This window comes from Microtus ochrogaster, chromosome 18 (genome assembly GCF_000317375.1).
Source record: "Microtus ochrogaster isolate Prairie Vole_2 chromosome 18, MicOch1.0, whole genome shotgun sequence".
Lineage (NCBI taxonomy): Eukaryota > Metazoa > Chordata > Mammalia > Rodentia > Cricetidae > Microtus > Microtus ochrogaster.
In genome coordinates, this window is record NC_022020.1 from 46,788,031 (window position 1) to 46,808,177 (window position 20,147).

Sequence of the window (20,147 nt, forward strand, 5' to 3'; positions counted from 1 at the left end):
AGAGCAGGGAGAGGAGAGGAGGAGAGAGCAGAGCAGAGGAGAGGAGAGCAGAGCAGGGAGAGGAGAGGAGAGCAGAGCAGAGGAGAGGAGGAGAGAGCAGAGGAGAGGAGAGCAGAGCAGGGAGAGGAGAGGAGAGCAGAGCAGAGGAGAGGAGAGCAGAGCAGGGAGAGGAGAGGAGAGCAGAGAAGAGGAGAGGAGAGCAGGGAGAGGAGAAGAGAGCAGAGCAGAGGAGAGGAGAGCAGAGGAGAGGAGAGCAGGGCAGAGCAGAGGAGAGGAGAGCAGAGAAGAGAAGGGGAGAGCAGAAGAGAGGAGAGCAGAGGAGAGGAGAGGAGAGCAGAGGAGAGGAGAGGAGAGCAGAGCAGAGGAGAGGAGAGCAGAGGAGAGGAGATCAGGGAGAGGAGAGCAGAGGAGAGAAGAGCAGGGCAGAGCAGAGGAGAGCAGAGGAGAGCAGAGGAGAGCAGAGCAGAGCAGAGGAGGAGCAGTTGCAGAGTTTTACAATGAAGCCACACTCCCCAGCCACCTAGGAAGGTGGGCATTTGTGCCTCTTGAATACACGAGATAGAAATGTCCAGCAAGGAGGCTCTGGTTAAAAGGCACACATTTAGGCCCTGGCATGCAGATGCCTACTGGACTATAAAAGCAGGAAGCCCCAAATCTAACCTGAGTCTCTTATAGCATATCCAGTGCTTATTGTAGATCAGGCTGACCCTGGAAAGGTCTTAAGTCTCTCCTTTACTTTCTTCTTGGGTTCTTAGGCAACGGGCTCCTAACTCTCAGAAGGGAGGTATCTAAGGTAGCACGAGCCTTTAAGAGGAGCCAGTCAGGGGTCCTGGACAGATGCAACCTTGTCCCCCCCGCCCAGCACCTCTGTTTCCCCTAGCATAGCTATTGACTTCTGAGAGAGCCCTCTCAGGGTCCCCATGCTTCTTCTCTGGATGTAAGTGTCACTCAGGACCTGTATCACTCTCTGAGCAAGTCTTCAAATGCCTGGCTATGAGAACTGAGTGAAGGAGAAGCAGCCCACATTGTCCCCACCTCCTTCCTGGACCCCAGAGCTAACACAGGGTTGGTATAGTCCGCAAAGATTAGATCAGGCCAACCGGCAGATCCACTAGACGCAGGATCCAGACTTCCGGTCATGCCTCAGTTCCTCTATCAGCATAAAGGAGCCAAAGAACACACTTATGAGAAGTTATGAACAGAAAGGTGCCCCCAGGGTCACCTGACAATATTCTTGAAAGTGGACATGACCAGTCCCACGAAGACTTAATCAAAGTCCCTAGAGGGGACCTGCTTCTGTGTAGGGCTCAGTGACAGAGAGCTTGCTGGTATAATAAGACTTGGGTTTCAGAAGAAACAAAAACAAGGCAAGTTTCCCCAGTGGCAAGTTGCCTGGAGTTAAGTATGCTTAAATAGAAATGCATAGAGAATTTGGGGCTCATGTCCAGTTCTGAGCACCCTGCTGTCCCCTAAAACAAACAGACAGTCAGCATCTAAGAGCCAAGACTAACTTCCCTGTCAGAGGAAGGCATAGTAGACAGCCCTAGTTGAAGGCAGACTTGGCCTTGAACTTGGATGATGTTAGATTGGTAGACAGGTACAGGCGTTTGAGGACCCAGAATTTGCCAGGCCACATGTTGCTGATTGGAAAGGACCACAGAGGACGGCCCTGAGGCCATCCTGCTTCCTAACCTCCCTGCTGTTTTCATGCGGTGTCTTTTCCTGTCCCATCTCTTCTCCTTGTTTTTCCAGAAAAGAAAGTCCAGTTCCAGCGTTCAGTTAATGGTGAGTGTCCGCCGTCTCCCAAACACCGGTAAATGCTGGGCCTCAGACCCTCGCTCCCTCGCTCCTGCCTCCCTCCTGCAGGCTGCACAGGAACCCGGGGCGGGGAGAGAGTGCTCAGGGCATGTGTGGTATGTGTGCATTGTGTGACAATATGTGTGTGTTGTGTGTGTGTTGTTTGCGTGTTTCTGTTGACACCTCCAATCCCATGGCCCAGACCAGCAGGCCAACAGCAGATCCAAGGCCTTCCTCCAGTCCAAAGGTGGATTTGAACCAAGTCCAGCCCTTGGCTTCTTGCTTCCCCCACCCCTCTGCTCAAGGGCTCATCTCAAGGCTTGGTTTGTGCAATTTGCTGCTAGGGCGAGGCTCGGTTTGGCCAAAGCAGCAGGCATCATGGAGGCTCCTTGAGCTTGTGCAGGCCACTCCAGCAGAAGAACCACAGCCTTGCCTCTGTCAAGAGTGCCAGGGGTGACGGTGGCCCACGCCCCTCTTCTTCTGGTTCTATGGCTGTCTCAGTTGCGCGGTTTTTCTCCCCTCTGAAAAGCCCACCCTCTCTCCCATTGGGCCTGCCTCTCTCTTTCTTCTTTTTCCTGCCAGTGTGTGTATTCCTCCCCCATTCTGTGGCTCCCATGGTGTCTCTCTGCTCTTCTGTATCCTGTCTTTGCCCGAGCAGAAAGGACCCAGGAAGCCCCTCTCAGCCCTCCTGAGAGGCCAGGGATCTCCTTGCAGGTTACCGCTTCATACGGGCCCTGCCCCAGCCACCTGCTTAGCTGGGTCCCCTCAGATTGAAGAGTCTGGCAGGGTTTGTATTAAGCATCTGGACCGCATAGCCTGGGAAGCCACAAAGCTCAGCGAATCACCAGGCAGCCAGGCAACCAGGTCGCCAACCCAACCCAACCCCTACTGGCCGCTAGGCCCTCCTTACCGCTTCCCTCTTCTTCTCTTTGACAGGAGTCTTCCGAAAGCACCAATACCACCATCGAGGATGAAGACACCAAAGGTAGGGAGGCCTGACCTGCTGAGCAGACCCTCACCGCTGTTCCACTGCCACAGCCTGGATTTGACTTCCGATAACCAGGACATTTTGTAGGCGTGACTTCCCCAGACAGTGCCGAGCACTGGGGGTACTTAGCTTATGGATTTACCTCACCACCTATCAGAGGAAAAAAAAATAACATTTAAGTCATAGATACACAAGGGTAGCATAAATTTTCCTTTAGAAATAAATTATTTTAGTTTTTTTTAAACTGACTTCACTTTTAAAATATGGAGCAATAAGAATAAAGAAACAGAGAACAAAAATCCAGAAAGTTTAGTCAACTGGGGCAAGTGAAATCAAAACCAAAGACCAGCAAAACTAAAGATGCAGGGGTTTTGCAGCTCTGGGCCTGTTGTTTTCAGAAGCGCCCCGATCGCCCCAGCAGGCAGCTGGCAGCTGGGGTGGTGTATCTGTAGTCTCAGTGCGTGAGCGGACGGCAGAAAAGCATGAGCTGGGGCCAGCATGCTGAAACCTGGGCTCATAGCAAAACCTATCAGATGAAAAAGGGAGCAAAGAGCCCCACGTGAGCGGGAGTCTTGAGAAAAGAAATAGCAAGAGCCGTCTTTGGTTCACTGACACTTGCTAAACCTATACACGGACTGATATGTGAGTGTGTCCAACCTGCAGCCTGCAGGGTACTTGTGGCCAAGGCTAACCTTGAACACAGCCCAACATAAAGTCGCAAACTTACTTCAAACCTGACATCTTTTAAAAGATCCATGCATTTTAATCTTATGTGTATGAACATTTTGCTCACATGGATCAGTGCACTAAGTGCATGTCTGGTGTCCTCGGAGGCCAGGAGAGGTCACTGCACTCTCAGAAAATGGAACTATGGCCGATTGTAAGCCGCTGCGTGGGTTCTGGGAACTGAACCTGGGTCTTCAGCCAGTTCTCTTAGCTGCTGAGCCATTACTCCAGCCCCAAAATGTGACCTTTTTTTTTTTTTAAGATTTATTTATTATGTGTACAGCATTCCTTCCACGTGTGCCCGCAGGCCAGAAGGGGGCGCCAGGTCTCATTACAGATGGTTGTGAGCCACCATGTGGTTGCTGGGAACTGAACTCAGGACCTCTGGAAGAGCAGTCAGTGCTCTCAACCACTGAGCCATCTCTCCAGCCCCCAACGTGACCTTTTTTAAATTTGTATTGTTTTTAAAAAAAAAAACAAACTTTTATGACTGTACTGCATCGCTCTTGTTCAGAACACTGCAGAGATTAACATTACTTCACAGTGGGAAAAGAGAGAACCTAGAGCCGTGGTTCTCAACCTTTCTAACGCTGTGACCCTTTAATACAGTTCCCCATGCTGTGGTGATCCCCCAACCATAAAATTATTTCACTGCTACTTCATAACTGTAGTTTTGCTGCTGTGATGAATCATGAGGTAAATATCTGATATGCAAGATATCTAATATATGACCCGTAAGGGGATCAAGGCCCACAGGTTGAGAACTGTTGACCTGAGGTTTTCTGTAGCCTCAGACTTACTCTTCCGTGAGTCCTCTTCTCCAGGCAAGAATACAGGATAGAGAATTTGGGGAAACTGGCTCAAGGTGGGGTCGGGATCAGAACCCAGGCAGTCTGCACCTGGACCCTGGCGAGCAGACAGTGTACTGGAGGCCTCGGGAAAGTGTTCTGGGAAGGACATGCGTGCCGGTTCTGCCTGGGAAACCCAGATCCTTGACAGTTAGCAAAGCCCCACGGTTCCACCTGCACCGCCACCCTTAACATTTCCCAGGCCAGGGAAATGAGCATGCATCTGCATGCTGGGGAAGGGGCCAGAGATGCCCTTCCGGGAAGGGGTTGCTGAAATATAAAAAAAGATTACTGGTCTGGAGGAATCTCAGTGGTACTAGTTGAGACATTTTGGGGGGGGGTTTAGATATTTTACTGTGAAATAATATACAGTAGGGCAAGAATTATGGCTTGGTGATAGCATTTGCCTAACATGTAAGAGTCCTGGGTTTGATCCCTAACTGGAAAAAAAAAAGATTGTGTTTATATGACAAGCATTTTATAATGTCATAATGGGATGCGGGGTGCAGTGAAGGCTTGCAGGCAGTTTCCACACAGGATGACAGCCTTCCGATCCTGCAGGCACCTGGGAGAAAGTCTGTCTGCTGATGTCCTTCCTGGCCATTCCCAAATTGATGGGGGATGCAGCCTGGTGCTGGTAAATTGGTGCTCCGTCGTGGTTCCATGGACAGCCTCACCAATGCATTCTCTTAGAGAACTGCAGGCTAGCATCCTCTTAGTCGGCTGTATGAGTCAGTCCTTAGCACATGCCCAGCCCTACCTCAGGTCACAGGTCTCTGGTGGACTGAGTTGCTTCTTAGCTGTTTACCATATGGGAGACTCTCGGCCCCAGAGTGAAGAGATGGCTTCTGAGATTCTGAGGTGACTCGATTCTCTTCCTGGCCTCAGGGCAGATAGAGAGCATGGAGGTGATTTAGTTCCTTACTCCATTGGCGGAGTGACCTTTGACAACTTACTCAACCTCTCTGAGTCTCAGTGTCCTTGAGCACCATCTTCTGGTATTCCTGTACAGGTGAAATGGCTGCTGCGTGTACAGTCTCCGTGCAGCATTTGGCACGTGGTGGTTATTGGAAGACATCTTCATTTCTTTTTTTTTTCTTTTTTTCCAAACTGGAGTTCGTGGTTGAGTGACAGTAAGCCCCATGACATTTTCTTAGAGTGTCAATTTGATTCAAAGACTATTTTAAGACAAATATTTATATGTTAAACAGACAGACTATTTAGAATAGAATACAAAATGTGTATGCACTGGTGATGAAAAATAGGGGCTGTCAGTGATATATTCCACCTGGATGGTGGCTCTGGGCTGTGCCGCGAGGCCTCGCTTTTGCCAACAACCTCCTCCGCTTTCAGGGATCCGGGGAACAATTTGTCTCGGATTTTAATTTACTTCTTTCCCTTTATACAGAGGGAGGGAAGGCCCACGTGGGTTATGGTGTTAGCAGTTCTTCCTGTTGCTGTGGCGAGTAGTCTGTCAAAAGCAATTTAAGGAAGGGTTTATATTGGCTCGTAGTTTGAGGGCACCGACCATTGTGGTAGGCAGCCATGGCCATGGGAGCATAAGGCAGCTGGAGATGCTGGATTTGCAGTCGGGAAACAGAGGTAGATACCCATGCTTGGCTCACCTTTTCCTCTCGGTCATCCAGTCATGGAAAGATGCCACCCGCATTCAGGGTGAACCTGCCCTCTTCAGGCGACCCTTTGTGGAAATGTCTTCAGGGACACACTCAAGGGTGTGCTTCTGTGGTAATTCTAAATCCTGTCTGTTCATTTGATGATCAAGATTAGCCATCATGGTTACTAACTGACGATTTGGGGACCTTGTTCCCTGCCCCAGCCTTTCCTCCTCGTGCACAAAAGGCCCAGTGACACAGTGTTTTGAAAAGCGTGCCCCTGTAAGAGCAAAGCAAAGCCCTTAAACCCAGCCTCCAGCCGCCAGCCCCGCTGGCACAGAGGGAGCTCCCAGAGTGGGATGCTGTTTTCTGGAGTTAGCCTGTAAAGTCTTCTTACCAAGTGAGAATAGTAGTCAGTCTGGTGAACTCTGACCCAGGGTTACAGTTAATTGGAAATGCTGTTTGTCAGAACGACACCCCTGGAGGGAAGTAGGGACAGGAACTGTTCAGAGCTTTAGCAGAGCCCCTGATCTATGAGCCATACCAGACTCTGCTAGGCTTTACCCCATGCCCTTGCCTCTGCGTGCAACCCATCCTCTCTCCAGGTTAAAGAGCATCTGCCAGAAGCTGGGTAGACATTAGGAAGTACTAGTTAGGAATGCAGGCCCCAACACACATCAGTGTGTTGCGTGAGCTTAAGAGAGTTTCTTTGTTTTTGTTTCATTTTGTTTTTTGAGATAGGGTTTCTCTGTGTAGCCTTGACTGTCCTGGAACTCGCTCTGTAGACCAAGCTGGCCTCGAACTCACAGAGATTCACTTGCCTCTGCCTCCTGAGTACTGGGATTAAAGGTGTGTGCCACCACCACCTGACCAAGAGGTTTTCTTAATATCTCTGGGGCCTCAGTTTTCTTGTCTGTAGAGGAATATTATAGAACATCTGGGTGAGGAGACCAGCCAACAACTAGAAAGCGGCTTGCAAAGCAGTCAGGGTTGTTGGAGTCCCGGGAAGGGCCCCTGTCAGAGTGCCCTTCAGGTCCACAGGCACCAGCCTCTAGTCCGGTCTTCTGCCCCAGAGAACAAAGCTAGAGCTGGTAGCTTTGACTTTTAGAAAGCTTGATGTCCTGGTGCCTGAAGGCATAGCCAAGACAGGCCCACCTAGCACCGAATGCGTAGAGGTGCAATGTTCAGTTTGTCTCCAGACCTGATATTGTACCATCTGAGAGTGCGTGTCACACCAAGACATGTTCAGACGGTTTCGGGAGCTTGGAGGACAGATGCAAACTTGCAGTGGATCTGGAAACCACATTCCTGAGAAGAGAAACCTGGCCACGGAAGGACAGAGACTAGGGAACGGGTATTTACTTGGGGGCAGAGTTCCTACACATAGGAGTTTTCAGAGGCCGACTTCAGCCTGGAGGTCTGAACCCAAACCCATGAGGTACACATAGTCATCAGACTGGTGGCTACTGCAGCCTCTAACTCCAGCAGGACTCTGTCCCATGACTCAGACTTCCAGGAAGCTCACAGCCCATTGGGAGCCTCGAGGCAGGGCTTGGCCAAGCTTCTGTTCCCTAGTGTGCAGATGAAAGTTGGCAGCCATCTCTCAGTGAGTGCCAGGCCTTGCTCTCTGAATGCTTGGATACAGACACTATCACTCAGGTGATGCATTGATCTTTGGTGCTCGGAGCACAGGTGCTCCCAGGTAGGGTTGCATGTGATGACTCTTTCTACCGAGCCTCAGAATAACCCTAAAATGTGGTTACTACAATACATCCATTATTCTTATGGAGAAACTGATCCAAGGTTGCAGCTATGAGGCAACAGAACCGCAGTCCAAGCCTAGAGAGTTTGACCCCAAAGCCCATCTTTCACAACCTGTCAGGAGCATGTGGGTTTGTTTTGCACCCTCCCCTCTGATCCCGTGGTGGTGGTGGGGTGCAGTCCCTGCTGGCAAAGCCCGCTTGTCCCATGACCCGTCTCTGCTTTTACAAAGGATGGAATGGCTGACCAGGAGCCCAGGTTCTGAAACCCCTATACACAGGTGTATAGGTAACCTGGGCAATTCCAGAGACAGGGCAGACTCTGGTTTGGAGCCATCTGCTCATTTATTCATTCATTCACTCTACATATGTGTGCTGGGCACAATTTCTGCCCTGGTGGCTCCCTGAAAAGAGGAGAACAACCCTCATGACAGATGACACTCAGGATCTGATAGATGTTCCCAGCCAGGGAGATTCTAACCAGAGTCAGGGCAAGCTGGCTGAGGGTATCGTGGCGGCTGTATTGCTGGAACACTGTTTCCTCTGCCAAGAACACACTACATGCCAAAGGCTACGCCAGGTGTAGATGTGGGGAGAGTTCAGTTGTGGCGTGGGTATGAAGCTCTGAAACTCCGCAGGCTAAGTCCCTGATGACGACAGTGTCCACTCACCCATGTGCTTAGTCCGTATGGTAGCCTGTAGGGTCATGCTAGCTTCAGATTTCAAGGAAGCCCGAGCCCCACCTCCTTTAGCTGGCACCGAATGTAGAGCTAGGTAGTGAGTGCCAAGCAGCCGTGTGGGGTTAGTGTTATGAGAACGTGGGGTGCGATCATGTGGGCTGAAGTCCTAGGGTCCTGTAGAAAAGGTTCTGGGTTGTCAGCCAGACTGTACCCTATGTTCCACGTCCTTGGGCAAGTTGTTGACCCTCACTGGGCCTCGGTTTCCTCGGTAGCCCAGAAAGGAGTTTGGATTTCTGGCCTGCAGTAGTTCCCAAGCCTGGATGCTTTAAGAGTCTATCTCCCCTGGGTCTGAGATCAGCGCCTGAGGCAGCATAGGCAGCTGACAAGAAAAAGGGCGAGTCAGAGATTCACCCAGACTTGGTTCTGAGGCTGGGAGGTGCTGAGAGCTGCTGGGCCCACTTTTTGGACAGTGTGACTTCCGTCCTACCATGGAGTGGCCAGGTTTGGGGGAGAACAGCATCTGAAGGGAGGAGGGAAAGAGGGCCTGCCCTAGACTAAGGCAGTGTCTGTTCAGCTCCACTGGGAACCAGGACACTGCCAATTCCTTGTTTATTGAGGGTCAGTCATCTCCTTGTGGCCTACCTGCCAGGGGTCTGGGAGGAGCAGGGAAGTCAAGCTGAAGTGTGGGCTGCAGGCAAAGGCTATGCTTACCATGAACACTTGCTATGGGCAGGGCTTGGGGACACTGCTTCATGCTCACCTCATCGTCCCACCCTCAGACCAGCTCTGGGAGGAGGACACTTTTGTCTCCATCTGACAAGCCAGTCAGTCTTGTGGTCCTCAACCGCCACAGACCGTAAGGCTCCGAGGTGGTTTTAGGATGAAGATCTATCTGGAATTGAGACCTGAGTTCTTGGCACTGCCTTCTAACTCTGAGTGAATCTTATTCCATGGGTGGGAATGCTGAGGGCCAGGCCATTGCCCGTCTAACAAGGGGACTGGCATTTAACACTCCACCAGAAAAGTAGCCTCTTGGTGTTCTGCATCAGACGGGGGAAAGCGGTTGATTCTAGAAGCTTCTAGACAACTCTGCCTGAATCTTGTAGTCACTCAAATTGAGCAAAAACTACCCAGACAGTAAGAGATGTGTTACCTCCAAGACTTTCCTTTGTGTCCCCATGTTTGCTTGTGGGGGAGCCCTGGTTTGTAACAATTGACAAGCAACATGTAACACTGTTTGGATTCACACAGCAAATCAAGATGGCTATTTTGTAGTCAAAACCTAGCTTCAAACAAGACCTGAACAAGTCTGAACGTCCCCCACTGTGGTGTTTGGAAGTCAAGGTTGCCAGCTAAGGCAATGCCTCTGTCTTTTGTAGCTCAGGGAACTACATTTCCCCCACACCCTGCTTTGAGCCTCAATCTCTTGTGGGAAATGGAGCTAACCACCTCTCTCTCCCAGGGACAGCAAAAGGATGGGTGAGCTCGTCTGTGCACAGTGTCAGGTCGCTACAGAGCCCACCTGGCACGTGTTGGGGACTCGGAAGCTGGTGCTTGGTCCTTCATGACTATCACTGTTGTTATTTGTGTGCCCCCTCTACCTTACAGTGCGCAAGCAGGAAATTATAAAAGTGACAGAACAGCTGATTGAAGCCATAAGCAATGGAGATTTTGAGTCCTACACGTGAGTCAGCCAGGCTCTTTCTGCATGTTCTGCCTGGATCGGGTTCAGGGGTGCTAACTGTGGGTAACTGAGCCTACTCACTCTCTGCATGTGCTGTGAATGAGAATGGAGTCCCCCTCAGCCCGGTGCTCATGAAACTACACGTTCCTCTTCCTGCCAGCCTGATCCAGGGAGGCTCTCCAGTAAAACTGCTTTGTTCCCCGCACCCAAAAAAAGAAGGGTGATCTGTGCCTTAGTATGGGAAGGAGGGAATGGAGGCAGGCCCTTCTCCAGCCTGCCCAGTGGGTCTGAGTCCTTTTCCTGGATCTCCAGAGGTCTTCAGCTGAGCAGGGACAGGCAGGGACCCAAAGGGTGTGCACCATTCGTGAGCAAGAGTGAGCAAAGTGAACCTTAAACCCTTTGGGGAATAAGGCACAGTCTTAAACTGAACATTCTCTGTTCACACACCCGCTCCAGCCCTAAGCCAGGTGACTGTGTGCATAAACTGGGATTCAGCACCCCCTAGTGGTCATTGCGCATTTGCTGCTCTCTCTGCCTGGCCAGAGAAATTGGAAGTTCTGGGTGTCTAGGCATTTTGACCAAGGCTGATGGGGCCTGGACCTGGCAATCCAATACCTGCTTTTTGATGTGCGAAAACTTCCAGCCAAGACAGAGTGACCCTAGCCTGTGGGGTTAATGTGAGGTGGTGTTAATGTGAGCATGGCTGGTGTGATCTCAGGCCACCTGAAGCTGCATTCTAACCGTGGGAACTGAATTCAGTCATTGGAAAGTCACTGGCTCTCTCTGGAGGGGCAAGATACTCGAGAGGCATCTGTGAAAGCCCAGGGGCCTCACATACTATACGTAGGCTTGCACACGCACCTGTATGTGCACAAGCTATAAGCCTATGCTCAAGGAATGTGCACAGGGGTGTGTGCCAGAGTGTAGCAGGATGCTACAGCAAGGCATGGAAGCAGACTCTGTCGCCAGTCTTTCTGGGTAGCCCTAAAGAAGTTAAGTCAGGGCACACCAGGTTGGTGGCTCTGAAAAACCACAGCCAGGGAATAAAGAGCAAGTGAGGTGACCTTTCTGGGGGCGGGGGGTCCCTCTAGAATGTTACAGGCGATGATGGCATTTTCATCCTGCTCAAGACTCTGAAACTTACCATGGCCTTGGAGGCTTCCTGACACGCTCCTGAACTAGCCCCTTCATCTCCCTGAGCCTCAGTTTCTACATTTTTTTTAAAGGTGTATTTATTTATTATGTACACAGTGCTCGGCCTCCATGTATGCCCACATGCCAGAAGAGGGCACCAGATCTCATTACAGGTGGTTGTGAGCCACCATGTGGTTGCTGGGAATTGAACTCAGGACCTCTGGAAGAGCAGTCGGTGCTCTTTACCTCTGAGCCATCTCTCCAGCCCCCAGTTTCTACATTTGTATGGTGCACTTAGAGCAGAGAGCCTTCAAGTCCTTGACGGATGCAGAGAGCCCAGACGACCAAGTTCTGCAACAGGGGTAGACTTGAGGGAACCTTTGTTCATCGCAGGCAAGGCCTGGCCTGATGTCCTCTTCTGAGATTTCCAGTTCTCCTGTGGACCGGAAGCTTAGCTTGAGTGGGGGCATTTCCTGTCCCTGGTTTCTTTGCTATGGTCACAGGGGTCTATGTTGTACTTGAAAAGACCCTCCAGGTATGTAAATGACTCCCCTGCCTAGCAGTCACTCAGGAAGACTGACAGCTGGAAGGGCCAATCAGCTGAAAACACACAGCTTCCTTATGCTGAGGGCCACCCCTGCCACATCCTCTGCTTCCTCTTTGACATCACTTTCTTAAAAATTTATTATTTTATGTATACGGGCATTTTGCCTGCATGAATGTCTATGTAGCTGGTACCTAGAGAGGCCAGAAGAAGGCCTGGAGTTTCAGATGGTTGTGAGCCACCATCGAACCCAGGCCCTCTGGAAGTTTCAGATGGTTGTGAGCCACCATCGAACCCAAGCCCTCTGGAAGAACAAGCAATGCTCTTAACTGCTGAGCCATCTCTCCAGCCTCATGGGCATCTCCTTCATTAAGGCTCCTTTCCCCCATTTACAGCCGAGGAAACAGTCAGGGTGTTCCAGACATAGGGTAATTTTGTCCAAATTGTTAAAATGCACGTCCTCCATATACACACCTGTCTTGGGGGGCTGAGGTCACTTTATGCAAAGGGAAAGGCACCTCACTCCTACAACCCAAGAGAAAAGCCCCTTTGGGTCACTGCCGGGACTGGGGTACAGTGTGAAGAATAAGGAGCAGGCTGTAGAGCATGACCACCTCATGGCACTCTTGCTGGGGACCTTCTCACCAGTAAGTGGCAGAACCAGAACCTGAACTTGGGCTCCCTGGATGTAGCCAGCACCCTCCAGTTCTGCCCACACTCCACATTGTGTGAACTCCTCCTTTGCTGAGCCCTCAAGGAAGGCGTGGCCATTACCATTCAGCTGCTGCCCTTCAGGGGGGCGATGAGAAGTGGTCTTCTCAGGCCCCTCTTTCCTCTGGTTTCCTTCCCCCAGGAAAATGTGTGATCCCGGAATGACAGCCTTTGAACCTGAGGCCCTGGGGAACCTGGTCGAGGGCCTGGACTTTCATCGATTCTATTTTGAAAACCGTGAGCAATCCCTTCTCTCTGGGGTGCCTGTTGTCTGCTCTCCTCCCATGTCCTGCTGACGGCACAGCAGGGTGACGGGCAGGGCCTCAGGGGCGGCTCAGGAGCCAGTGAAGAGGAAGAGTCCCCGTGGACAGGGGTTGGTACTTTCTTGGTTCCCTCCCCATTGATTGCCCACTGAGCTGGACTGCCAGCTGTCCTTCCTGTGGCTGAGGATGGGGTGAGGCTGGGGTGGGTCCCCAAAGACAAAGGACATATACGATAAGCCTCCCTAGCCCCCTCCTGCCTTCTAGCCTGGGAGAGTTCATGGCAGGTCTTTGTTCTTTCTGATAAGCAGGGAACCTTCACTAACTCACACCGCTAGCTACAGTCATCTGGAGGCTTGGGGCCACCCCAGCTGTCCAGCGGGTGACACAGCAGCTCCTGGGGTGTGACACATATGACCTGATAGGTAGGGAGGACCAGGGATTTCACACTGCTGTGCCCTGCCTGTGTGTCCAGGTCTCTGTCCTGCGTGTCTGTCCTTCCTGAGCCTCTCCTCTGCAGGAGAGGTCTCAGAAGCTTGCAACGAGGGTGGGCAGGGTGCCGAGCCTGGGCCTGAGCCAATGAGCTTCCCGCTTGTTTGTGTCTTACCCAGGCCGGGGTCAGACAGGGACCAAGCCAAGGTTAGGATACGGAGGATGGATCTCAGGGGTAGTATAGTGATCTTAGCCCCAAATGACAGGTACAAACCACACACAGACTTTCTGGTATTTCTAGGCACCTGGAATTGCATTGACTCGAACGGCAAGAAAGCCCTTCCTGACTAATTCTCATGAATTCTCAGGCAGAGGAGGACTCAGCTCACAGCTCTCTCACAGTTCCCAGTTCCCTCTTTTTTCAAAGGGCAGCAAGGGTTCAGATGCCTTGCGGGCAAGAATGTGGGGCAGGAATGGTCTAAATATATTCTCCTCACCGACTTTCTGCTCCCTGCATGCTCTGTGTGGCTGATCGTCCACTAATGATGGTGCTGGTGCTGGGAAGTCTTATTTACAATATTCACATTAGGGCTGGAGAGATGGCTCAGAGGCTAGGAGTGTGTCCCGATTCTTGCAGAGGACCTGGGTTCAGGTCCCAGCACCCATTGCCCTGTCATAACTGCCTGGAGTTCTAGCTCAAGAAGATCCAGTACCCTCTTCTGGCTTCTGCAGGCCATTGTGCTCCTTGTATATAACTCACCCCCCTTCCCCACCCCTCCCCCGCCCCTCCCTGCCCCATCAAGCGCACAGACACATTAAAAATAAAATCTTAAAAATAAATACAGTAAACATATCATGAAGCTAACCAGGAAAATCATTTTATGAAATAAGGACAGATGATGCTCACATATGGTTTAACAAACTCAGTGCAGGTGGTTCTGCGACTACTCAAGGTGAAGCCCAATTCTGTCATTCAGAAAGACATTTTTCCACTGCGGCCAAGAGAGGGGAAGCCACTCGTCCCAAAGAGTGCACAAAGCCAGCTGCAGATTTAGCGCTGTCTCAACCTGGCGCCTTTCTTTTGCCGATAGGGTCCATTCTGTCAGCAAAGCAGCAGGCCTCCCCACCTCCGAGTTTGCACCCCTCTGCTTGTATTTTAGCGAGTACTGAGGTTCCAAGTATTCCCTCCTTTAAAAAAAAGCAAAGGAAGAAGCTAAATTTCCTTAAAGAATCAGACAAGATCCTCCACGCTGAATGATGGAGACTGAATTCTAGTAAGAGAAGCTGGATCTTGGGCTCTCTCATCCTGTGCACAGTTCCCTACATTTAAGGATTGCCTTGGCTGTCATTATACCTCTGTCCTCTGGGGGCGCTGTTTCCCAGCTGCGGTCCGCTAGTCTTCCCAGAGCTGGGCAGAGTCCAGGCTAAGGTTCAACCGCGCAGGTGCAGGTGCGGGGACCACCACTAAGGAATCCAAATGCAGAAAGAAGTCTATGTTTCTGGTCTGCTCACGCGGCAGATGCTACCTCAGCACTGACTCCTAGACCCTATGCTTAACCCTCTGGTTACCTCTAAGGAGGACTCACAGGGGTGTGACTCAGTACAGCCTTTCACCCCTGCAGAGCTTTCTCCCACTGCCTGCCCTTTCCTGCCCAGCACCTGGCCCTATCTACCACCTTGTCGAGAAAAAGGGTAACCTGGAAAACACTAACCTGGTCAAGTAACACCGTGTCACGTTAGAGTCCCTGGGATCTCAGCCACAATCAACCGCGGCAAAGCTTGTCCCCCACCACTACCTATGCTAAACTGTTTGTCCCTTCTGGAATGGACCTGGATTGTCCTAATCCAGGCACTGTGAGCTTGATTTCTTCATCCCCCCCCCCTCCAGGAATTAACAACTTTGACCAAGTCAGATAATGGTTTTGGGTTCATTTTCCATACATACTAATGGACACATTGCTTCCAGCATCATATATGATATTCACATACATTCAGGGAAGTCTCATGCACTTTGGAAAAGAGAAACTTGGTGATCGTTAGCCTCTAAGGTGGTGGTTCTCAGCCTTCCTAATGCTGCGACCCTTTAATACAGTTCCCCATGTTGTGGTGACCCTCAACCAAAAAATTACTTTTGTTGCTACTTCATGACTATAATTTTGCTACTTGTTATAAATCATCATGTAAATATCTGTGTTTTCTGATGGTCTTAGGCGACCCCTGTGAAAGGGTCAGCTGACGCAAAGGGGTCATGACCCACAGGTTTGAGAACCACTGCGCTAAGATTATTCTAAAGGTTTACATTTTCTGTGTCTGAGAGCTTGTGAATCTGTTATTCTGCTTTTCTGAGACTTGCTTATTGAAGGCTTGAACACGCAATGATTACAGCACTAAAGGGAGGGACCATCAGGTGCTTTTTTTTTTTTTTTTTTTTGGTTTTTCGAGACAGGGTTTCTCTGTGGTTTTGGAGCCTGTCCTGGAACTAGCTCTTGTAGACCAGGCTGGTCTCGAACTCACAGAGATCCGCCCGCCTCTGCCTCCCGAGTGCTGGGATTAAAGGCATGTGCCACCACCGCCCGGCCCATCAGGTGCTCTTTTCAGACTTAAAAAAAAAGCCATTTTACATGTTTCAGGGGATATCAGTTTACACATTTTGTTGGGTAATGGAATTAGAGTAAGGGATGGAGAGGAAATTGTGGTGTTACAGGGTCTCACACGGGGGCGTCTTGGGTGGCATTGGAGACTTCACATTTGAGGCAAGCTGCTGACACGGTTGTGACCACTATTTGCGCCCCACTAGGGGAGGATACAAGGGTTCTTGTCGGAGTGAGAACCTGAAGGCCTCTGTCTGTCCCTGGGCCACTGTCTTTCTGTGCTTCTGTTTCATATCTTGATAAACAACTTGAGAGTTTCTAGAACACTCTGGTGATGTTGAAACTGGAGGTGGGAACCGTTCCTAGGCACTCCGGTTAGTTGTCATGACAGCGAGATCTTCCTGTGTCCCCCTAGCCCTGAAATTGAAGGTCGGAAGATTCTACAGTTCCTTTCCCCCTGTTTCTATAATTCAGTAGATCACAATAGAGTTGATAAGCAGGGTGGGGCATGTCTAGATTACAGACCATTTCATACGGTTTACAGACAGTGTTACATTTGAATAATAGAACAGCAGTGAAAAGTGATTTTCCATATGAAAATCCAGACAGATTTCCAGACTCCCTTGAGCAATAAGGTGTGACATACATGGTACCCAGAGGAGATATATATAGGCAGGGTGCCCTCAAGATGGGACAAGGTGTTCTATCCACCACCGTCCCCCTTACTCTCTACTGTCTCCCTGACCCAGAGATAGAAGCTCAGTTGCTATCCATCATCTTATACCCAGCTCAGCATCTACCATTTAAGTGCTGGCCTGGTCCCAGGATGAATCTGTGTTGAAGAAAAAAAAAACTTACCTGGCTCAGTAAATTGTCTGGGATTCATGCTTTCGTATGTACAAGATGCTAATTCTAAAATCCCACTTCTCCCATGTTTGAGCAATTTGGCAAGTCTGAAGTTCATTGTACCCTATCTGGGAGGTGGTATCCTGTTACCTAGGTTACGCGGCAGTTCTGCCTTGACTCTCAGGTAGCTGATCCCTGTCCCAGAGATTCCCCTACTGCGCACGAGTCAGGCAAAGGGGTCTCCCTGGAAAGGGAAGTTGGAAGCTGAGAGCAGGATGAGGCAGGATGAAGAATGAGGCAGGAACCCCTGGGTTGCATCGCCTCAGCCCCTCCCGTCCCTGCCTCCAGTGTGGTCCCGGAACAGCAAACCCGTGCACACCACCATCCTGAACCCCCACATCCACCTGATGGGCGACGAGTCAGCGTGCATCGCCTACATCCGCATCACGCAGTACCTGGATGCGGGTGGCATCCCCCGCACAGCCCAGTCAGAGGAGACCCGTGTCTGGCACCGCAGGGATGGCAAATGGCAGATTGTCCACTTCCACAGATCGGGGGCACCCTCCGTCCTGCCCCAGTAAGAATTCTTTCTTCCTGAACCTCTAGGGGGGATATTAAGGGTGTTGACCTGGGGTGGGGTGGGGGTGGGGGCAGTGGGGCATGCCCAGGGGAGCAGGCTGCTGCCTTCTACCTCTGAATATCTACAGAGAGGGTGACAAGACTCCAGCAAGGAGATTCTGGGTCTACAGATGCTGAGGGAAGGTGAGTGGAGACCCTAGAAGGGAGAGGTGACCGTGTCTAAGGTGGCGGACTTACTGTGTCTTACAGTTGAAGGACCAGGCCGGGGTCCCTGCGTTGTCGCACCGCAGAGATCCACTCTTTGTCCGTGGAATGTGGCTGCTGGCTCTCTCTTGGATTTTGTTGGAATTCTCCCTGTCCCAGCGCCCCCTGCCATTGTCACCTCTGTACCGGCATCACGAAAAAACGCCATCGCAACATCAAAGCAAATGGCCCGCTCTTCCCAGCTCTCACCCGCACCCTCTTCCTGTCAGTGGGGACCTTCTTCAGGCTTCGGTACCCAGGATGCAGGCCCCAGGAACCCCCACTCCCCAACTGCTGTTGTTGGCCTGACCTAGCTTTGACTGTAGGTGAGGAGGCCCCAGCTGTGTGTTTACCAGGAAGCCAGGAAGAGGAGGGCAAGTGTGACAAGGGTTCCCCTCTTCGATCTCTCCTCTTCTGGGGTCCCCAGGGAAGCAGAGATGAGCCCTTTCAATCTCCAAGCCAACTGTTTCTGGGAGAGAGTAAGAGAGGAGCCTCTGCCAGGAGCTCCTGCCTTCAACTGCCGCTCTCATCTGCTTCCCTCCTGTGCTGGCCCTGTGCTCATCAGACCGTCCACTATGGGGAAGGGGGTGGGCTCTACCCTTCAGGCACCCCACTCGCTGCCTCAGTCCTTCTGCAAAGTTTGCCTCCAGTGTTAACCTGCCCAATCTGCCCTCCAACGTCCATGGAGAATTCCAGCCTCTTCCGTCTGAGAGGAGATCGGATGGTGTTTCAGGGGCAAAGCAAACAACACTTAGGTATCATCTTCTACTCGGACGCATGCCTTTTTACAGCCAAACTTCTGTGTATTTCGTAACTGGACTTTGCGTTAACGGATATGTATGTGTAACTAGACCTCAAGAAGAGTTGGATCGGGTCGGGAAGTGGGAAGAGGGGTGAGGGGAATTTTTCACTCCGTTCCAGGTTTTTTTTTGGGGGGGGTCCTTTCTGAGGTGGCCTCACCCCCCCAGGGAGCACAGCTGCCTTCCATTCTGGTCCCCACGGTCAGCTGACAGGCTTTCTTCCAGGGCCAGCATGACTAATATACAATGAGTAAGTCAGGGCCGGCGAGGCCACCAGGATGAGAAGCTCCAGATTTGACATCTCTGTGACTGGAGTCCTCACTACTGGACTTCCCAAGACTTCTTTCCCTATAGCTTTGTGCCACCGCCCCATCCCACCCCCCACTACCTCCTGAGCACGTATCCTCATTGCTTCTCTTAACTTGGACAAAACAGAGCACCAGAAACTTATTTTCCTACTTCATGCTGAACTTGGGCTGGTGAGCACTCTAGTGCGCTTGCCTGCCTGCCCCCCTCCTGCCCTCCCCACCCTCCCTCTTCTTTCTCCCTCCCTTTCTCTTTCTCTTCCCCTCTCTCCCTCTTCTTGGCTCTGATCTGGAATGCTGTGTCTCATCCACGGGGATCGCCTGTCTGCACTGTTTTCTTTGCATGACTTTATATGCAGTAAGTATGTTGAAAAAAAAAACAAAAAAAGAAGAAAACACTCAGCAAAAATCAAACGACATGTTTTGGACAAAATAATAATACTAATAACATTCAAGGTTGTATTCTCAGTGTCCAACTTGGGATTACGTTGCTGCCTCTCTGTGCTTTTGGTCTCTGTGTGGCTGTGTTTTGCCAGCATGAGACACTGTGCCCTCTGGAGGATCCTAGGGGAGGAAGAGCCATGTGCCCAGGGGTTTGGAGACGACACTGATTCTCTCGGCTTCTCTGAGGGTTGGTTGGAGCAAAAGTGGAAGGGATGTTTAATCCAGAACTTTCTGGTGTTCCCCCTTCCCCCGTGTAATGAGCTATGTGCTGGGCTCTTCTCTCAAGTCCTGCTGCCCAGGGACAAGTGCAGGGCAGGAGAGTGGCTCTATTGTGTAAGCCACCCCATGGTGGTCCTCTACCCTTGGTGGAGACACTACTGCCTAGGCCCAAGGATGGGCCCTGGCCCTGCCCCAGAACCAGGCTTCCTTAGAAGGCCCAGTGAACCCATTGTTCCTAGCCATCCTCAGGCAAAGGTAAAGGAGGGTGTGGCCTTTACCAGGAGATGCTGTAATTACCAATCAAGATCAAATCCCTTATTCAAGCCTCAGTTTCTCCATCAGTGTTCCTACCCAGAATGATAGAGGGTCAAACAAGACAGTGACATGTCTACGCCACCCCACTTATGAGAACCTGTTGGGTTTGTCACTGGCTGGCTTTCTTATGTGCCAAGCCTGGCCAGTCCCTATCCTTTTCCCTGCCTGCCCCTCATTTTCCTCTTTGGTGCCTGTCTGTTGCTTGCCAGCAATGGACTGCAGGGAAAAGAAGTGTTTGGGGACTTTGGTGTCTTTTATTCCAGGCTCTGATTAGACCTGCTTTGGGTGAGCCCTTGCCCCTCGTGGGGCCTCAGTTTCCCCAACCAGAAGACGCCTATGCCCTGCCTTCTGTTGGCTAACATGCCCCATGCCCACTGTGCCTCTCCACATGTGGAAGAAATGGAGGCAGATCCCTACCCCAGTCTGAGATGGCCCGCTCTGCGGAGGCCGCTCCTGTGGGTGGGCAGCCAACTAGTATAGACCTTGGGACACTACAGTGGCCCCAAGGTGGCAGGAGAACTGGCAGAAAAAAACTGCCCAGAGCCCACTCTCACCAGACAAGCTCCATGCTCCTCCCAAATACCCTCTAGAAGAAAAAAGAAAGTAAGAAAGAAAGAAAGAAAGAAAG

General features: G+C 51.1%; 1 protein-coding gene across 6 annotated transcripts in view; it reads left to right on the forward strand.

Annotated features, from left to right (window-relative positions):
- The window catches only part of Camk2a (calcium/calmodulin dependent protein kinase II alpha), a 63,646-nt gene extending 43,499 nt beyond the window's left edge, over positions 1-20,147 (forward strand). For 2 of the 6 annotated variants that reach the window (XM_026783396.1, XM_005356159.3), the window contains 6 exons: positions 1,753-1,785; positions 2,734-2,782; positions 10,021-10,096; positions 12,628-12,722; positions 16,963-17,191; positions 17,443-20,147. In XM_026783396.1, coding sequence (XP_026639197.1) covers positions 1,753-1,785; positions 2,734-2,782; positions 10,021-10,096; positions 12,628-12,722; positions 16,963-17,191; positions 17,443-17,446 — 486 coding nt within the window. In that variant the 3' untranslated portion in view covers positions 17,447-20,147. The remainder of the gene's footprint in view (positions 1-1,752; positions 1,786-2,733; positions 2,783-10,020; positions 10,097-12,627; positions 12,723-16,962; positions 17,192-17,442) is intronic. The other 4 variants (XM_026783397.1, XM_005356160.3, XM_026783398.1 and 1 more) reach the window with 3 other exon arrangements.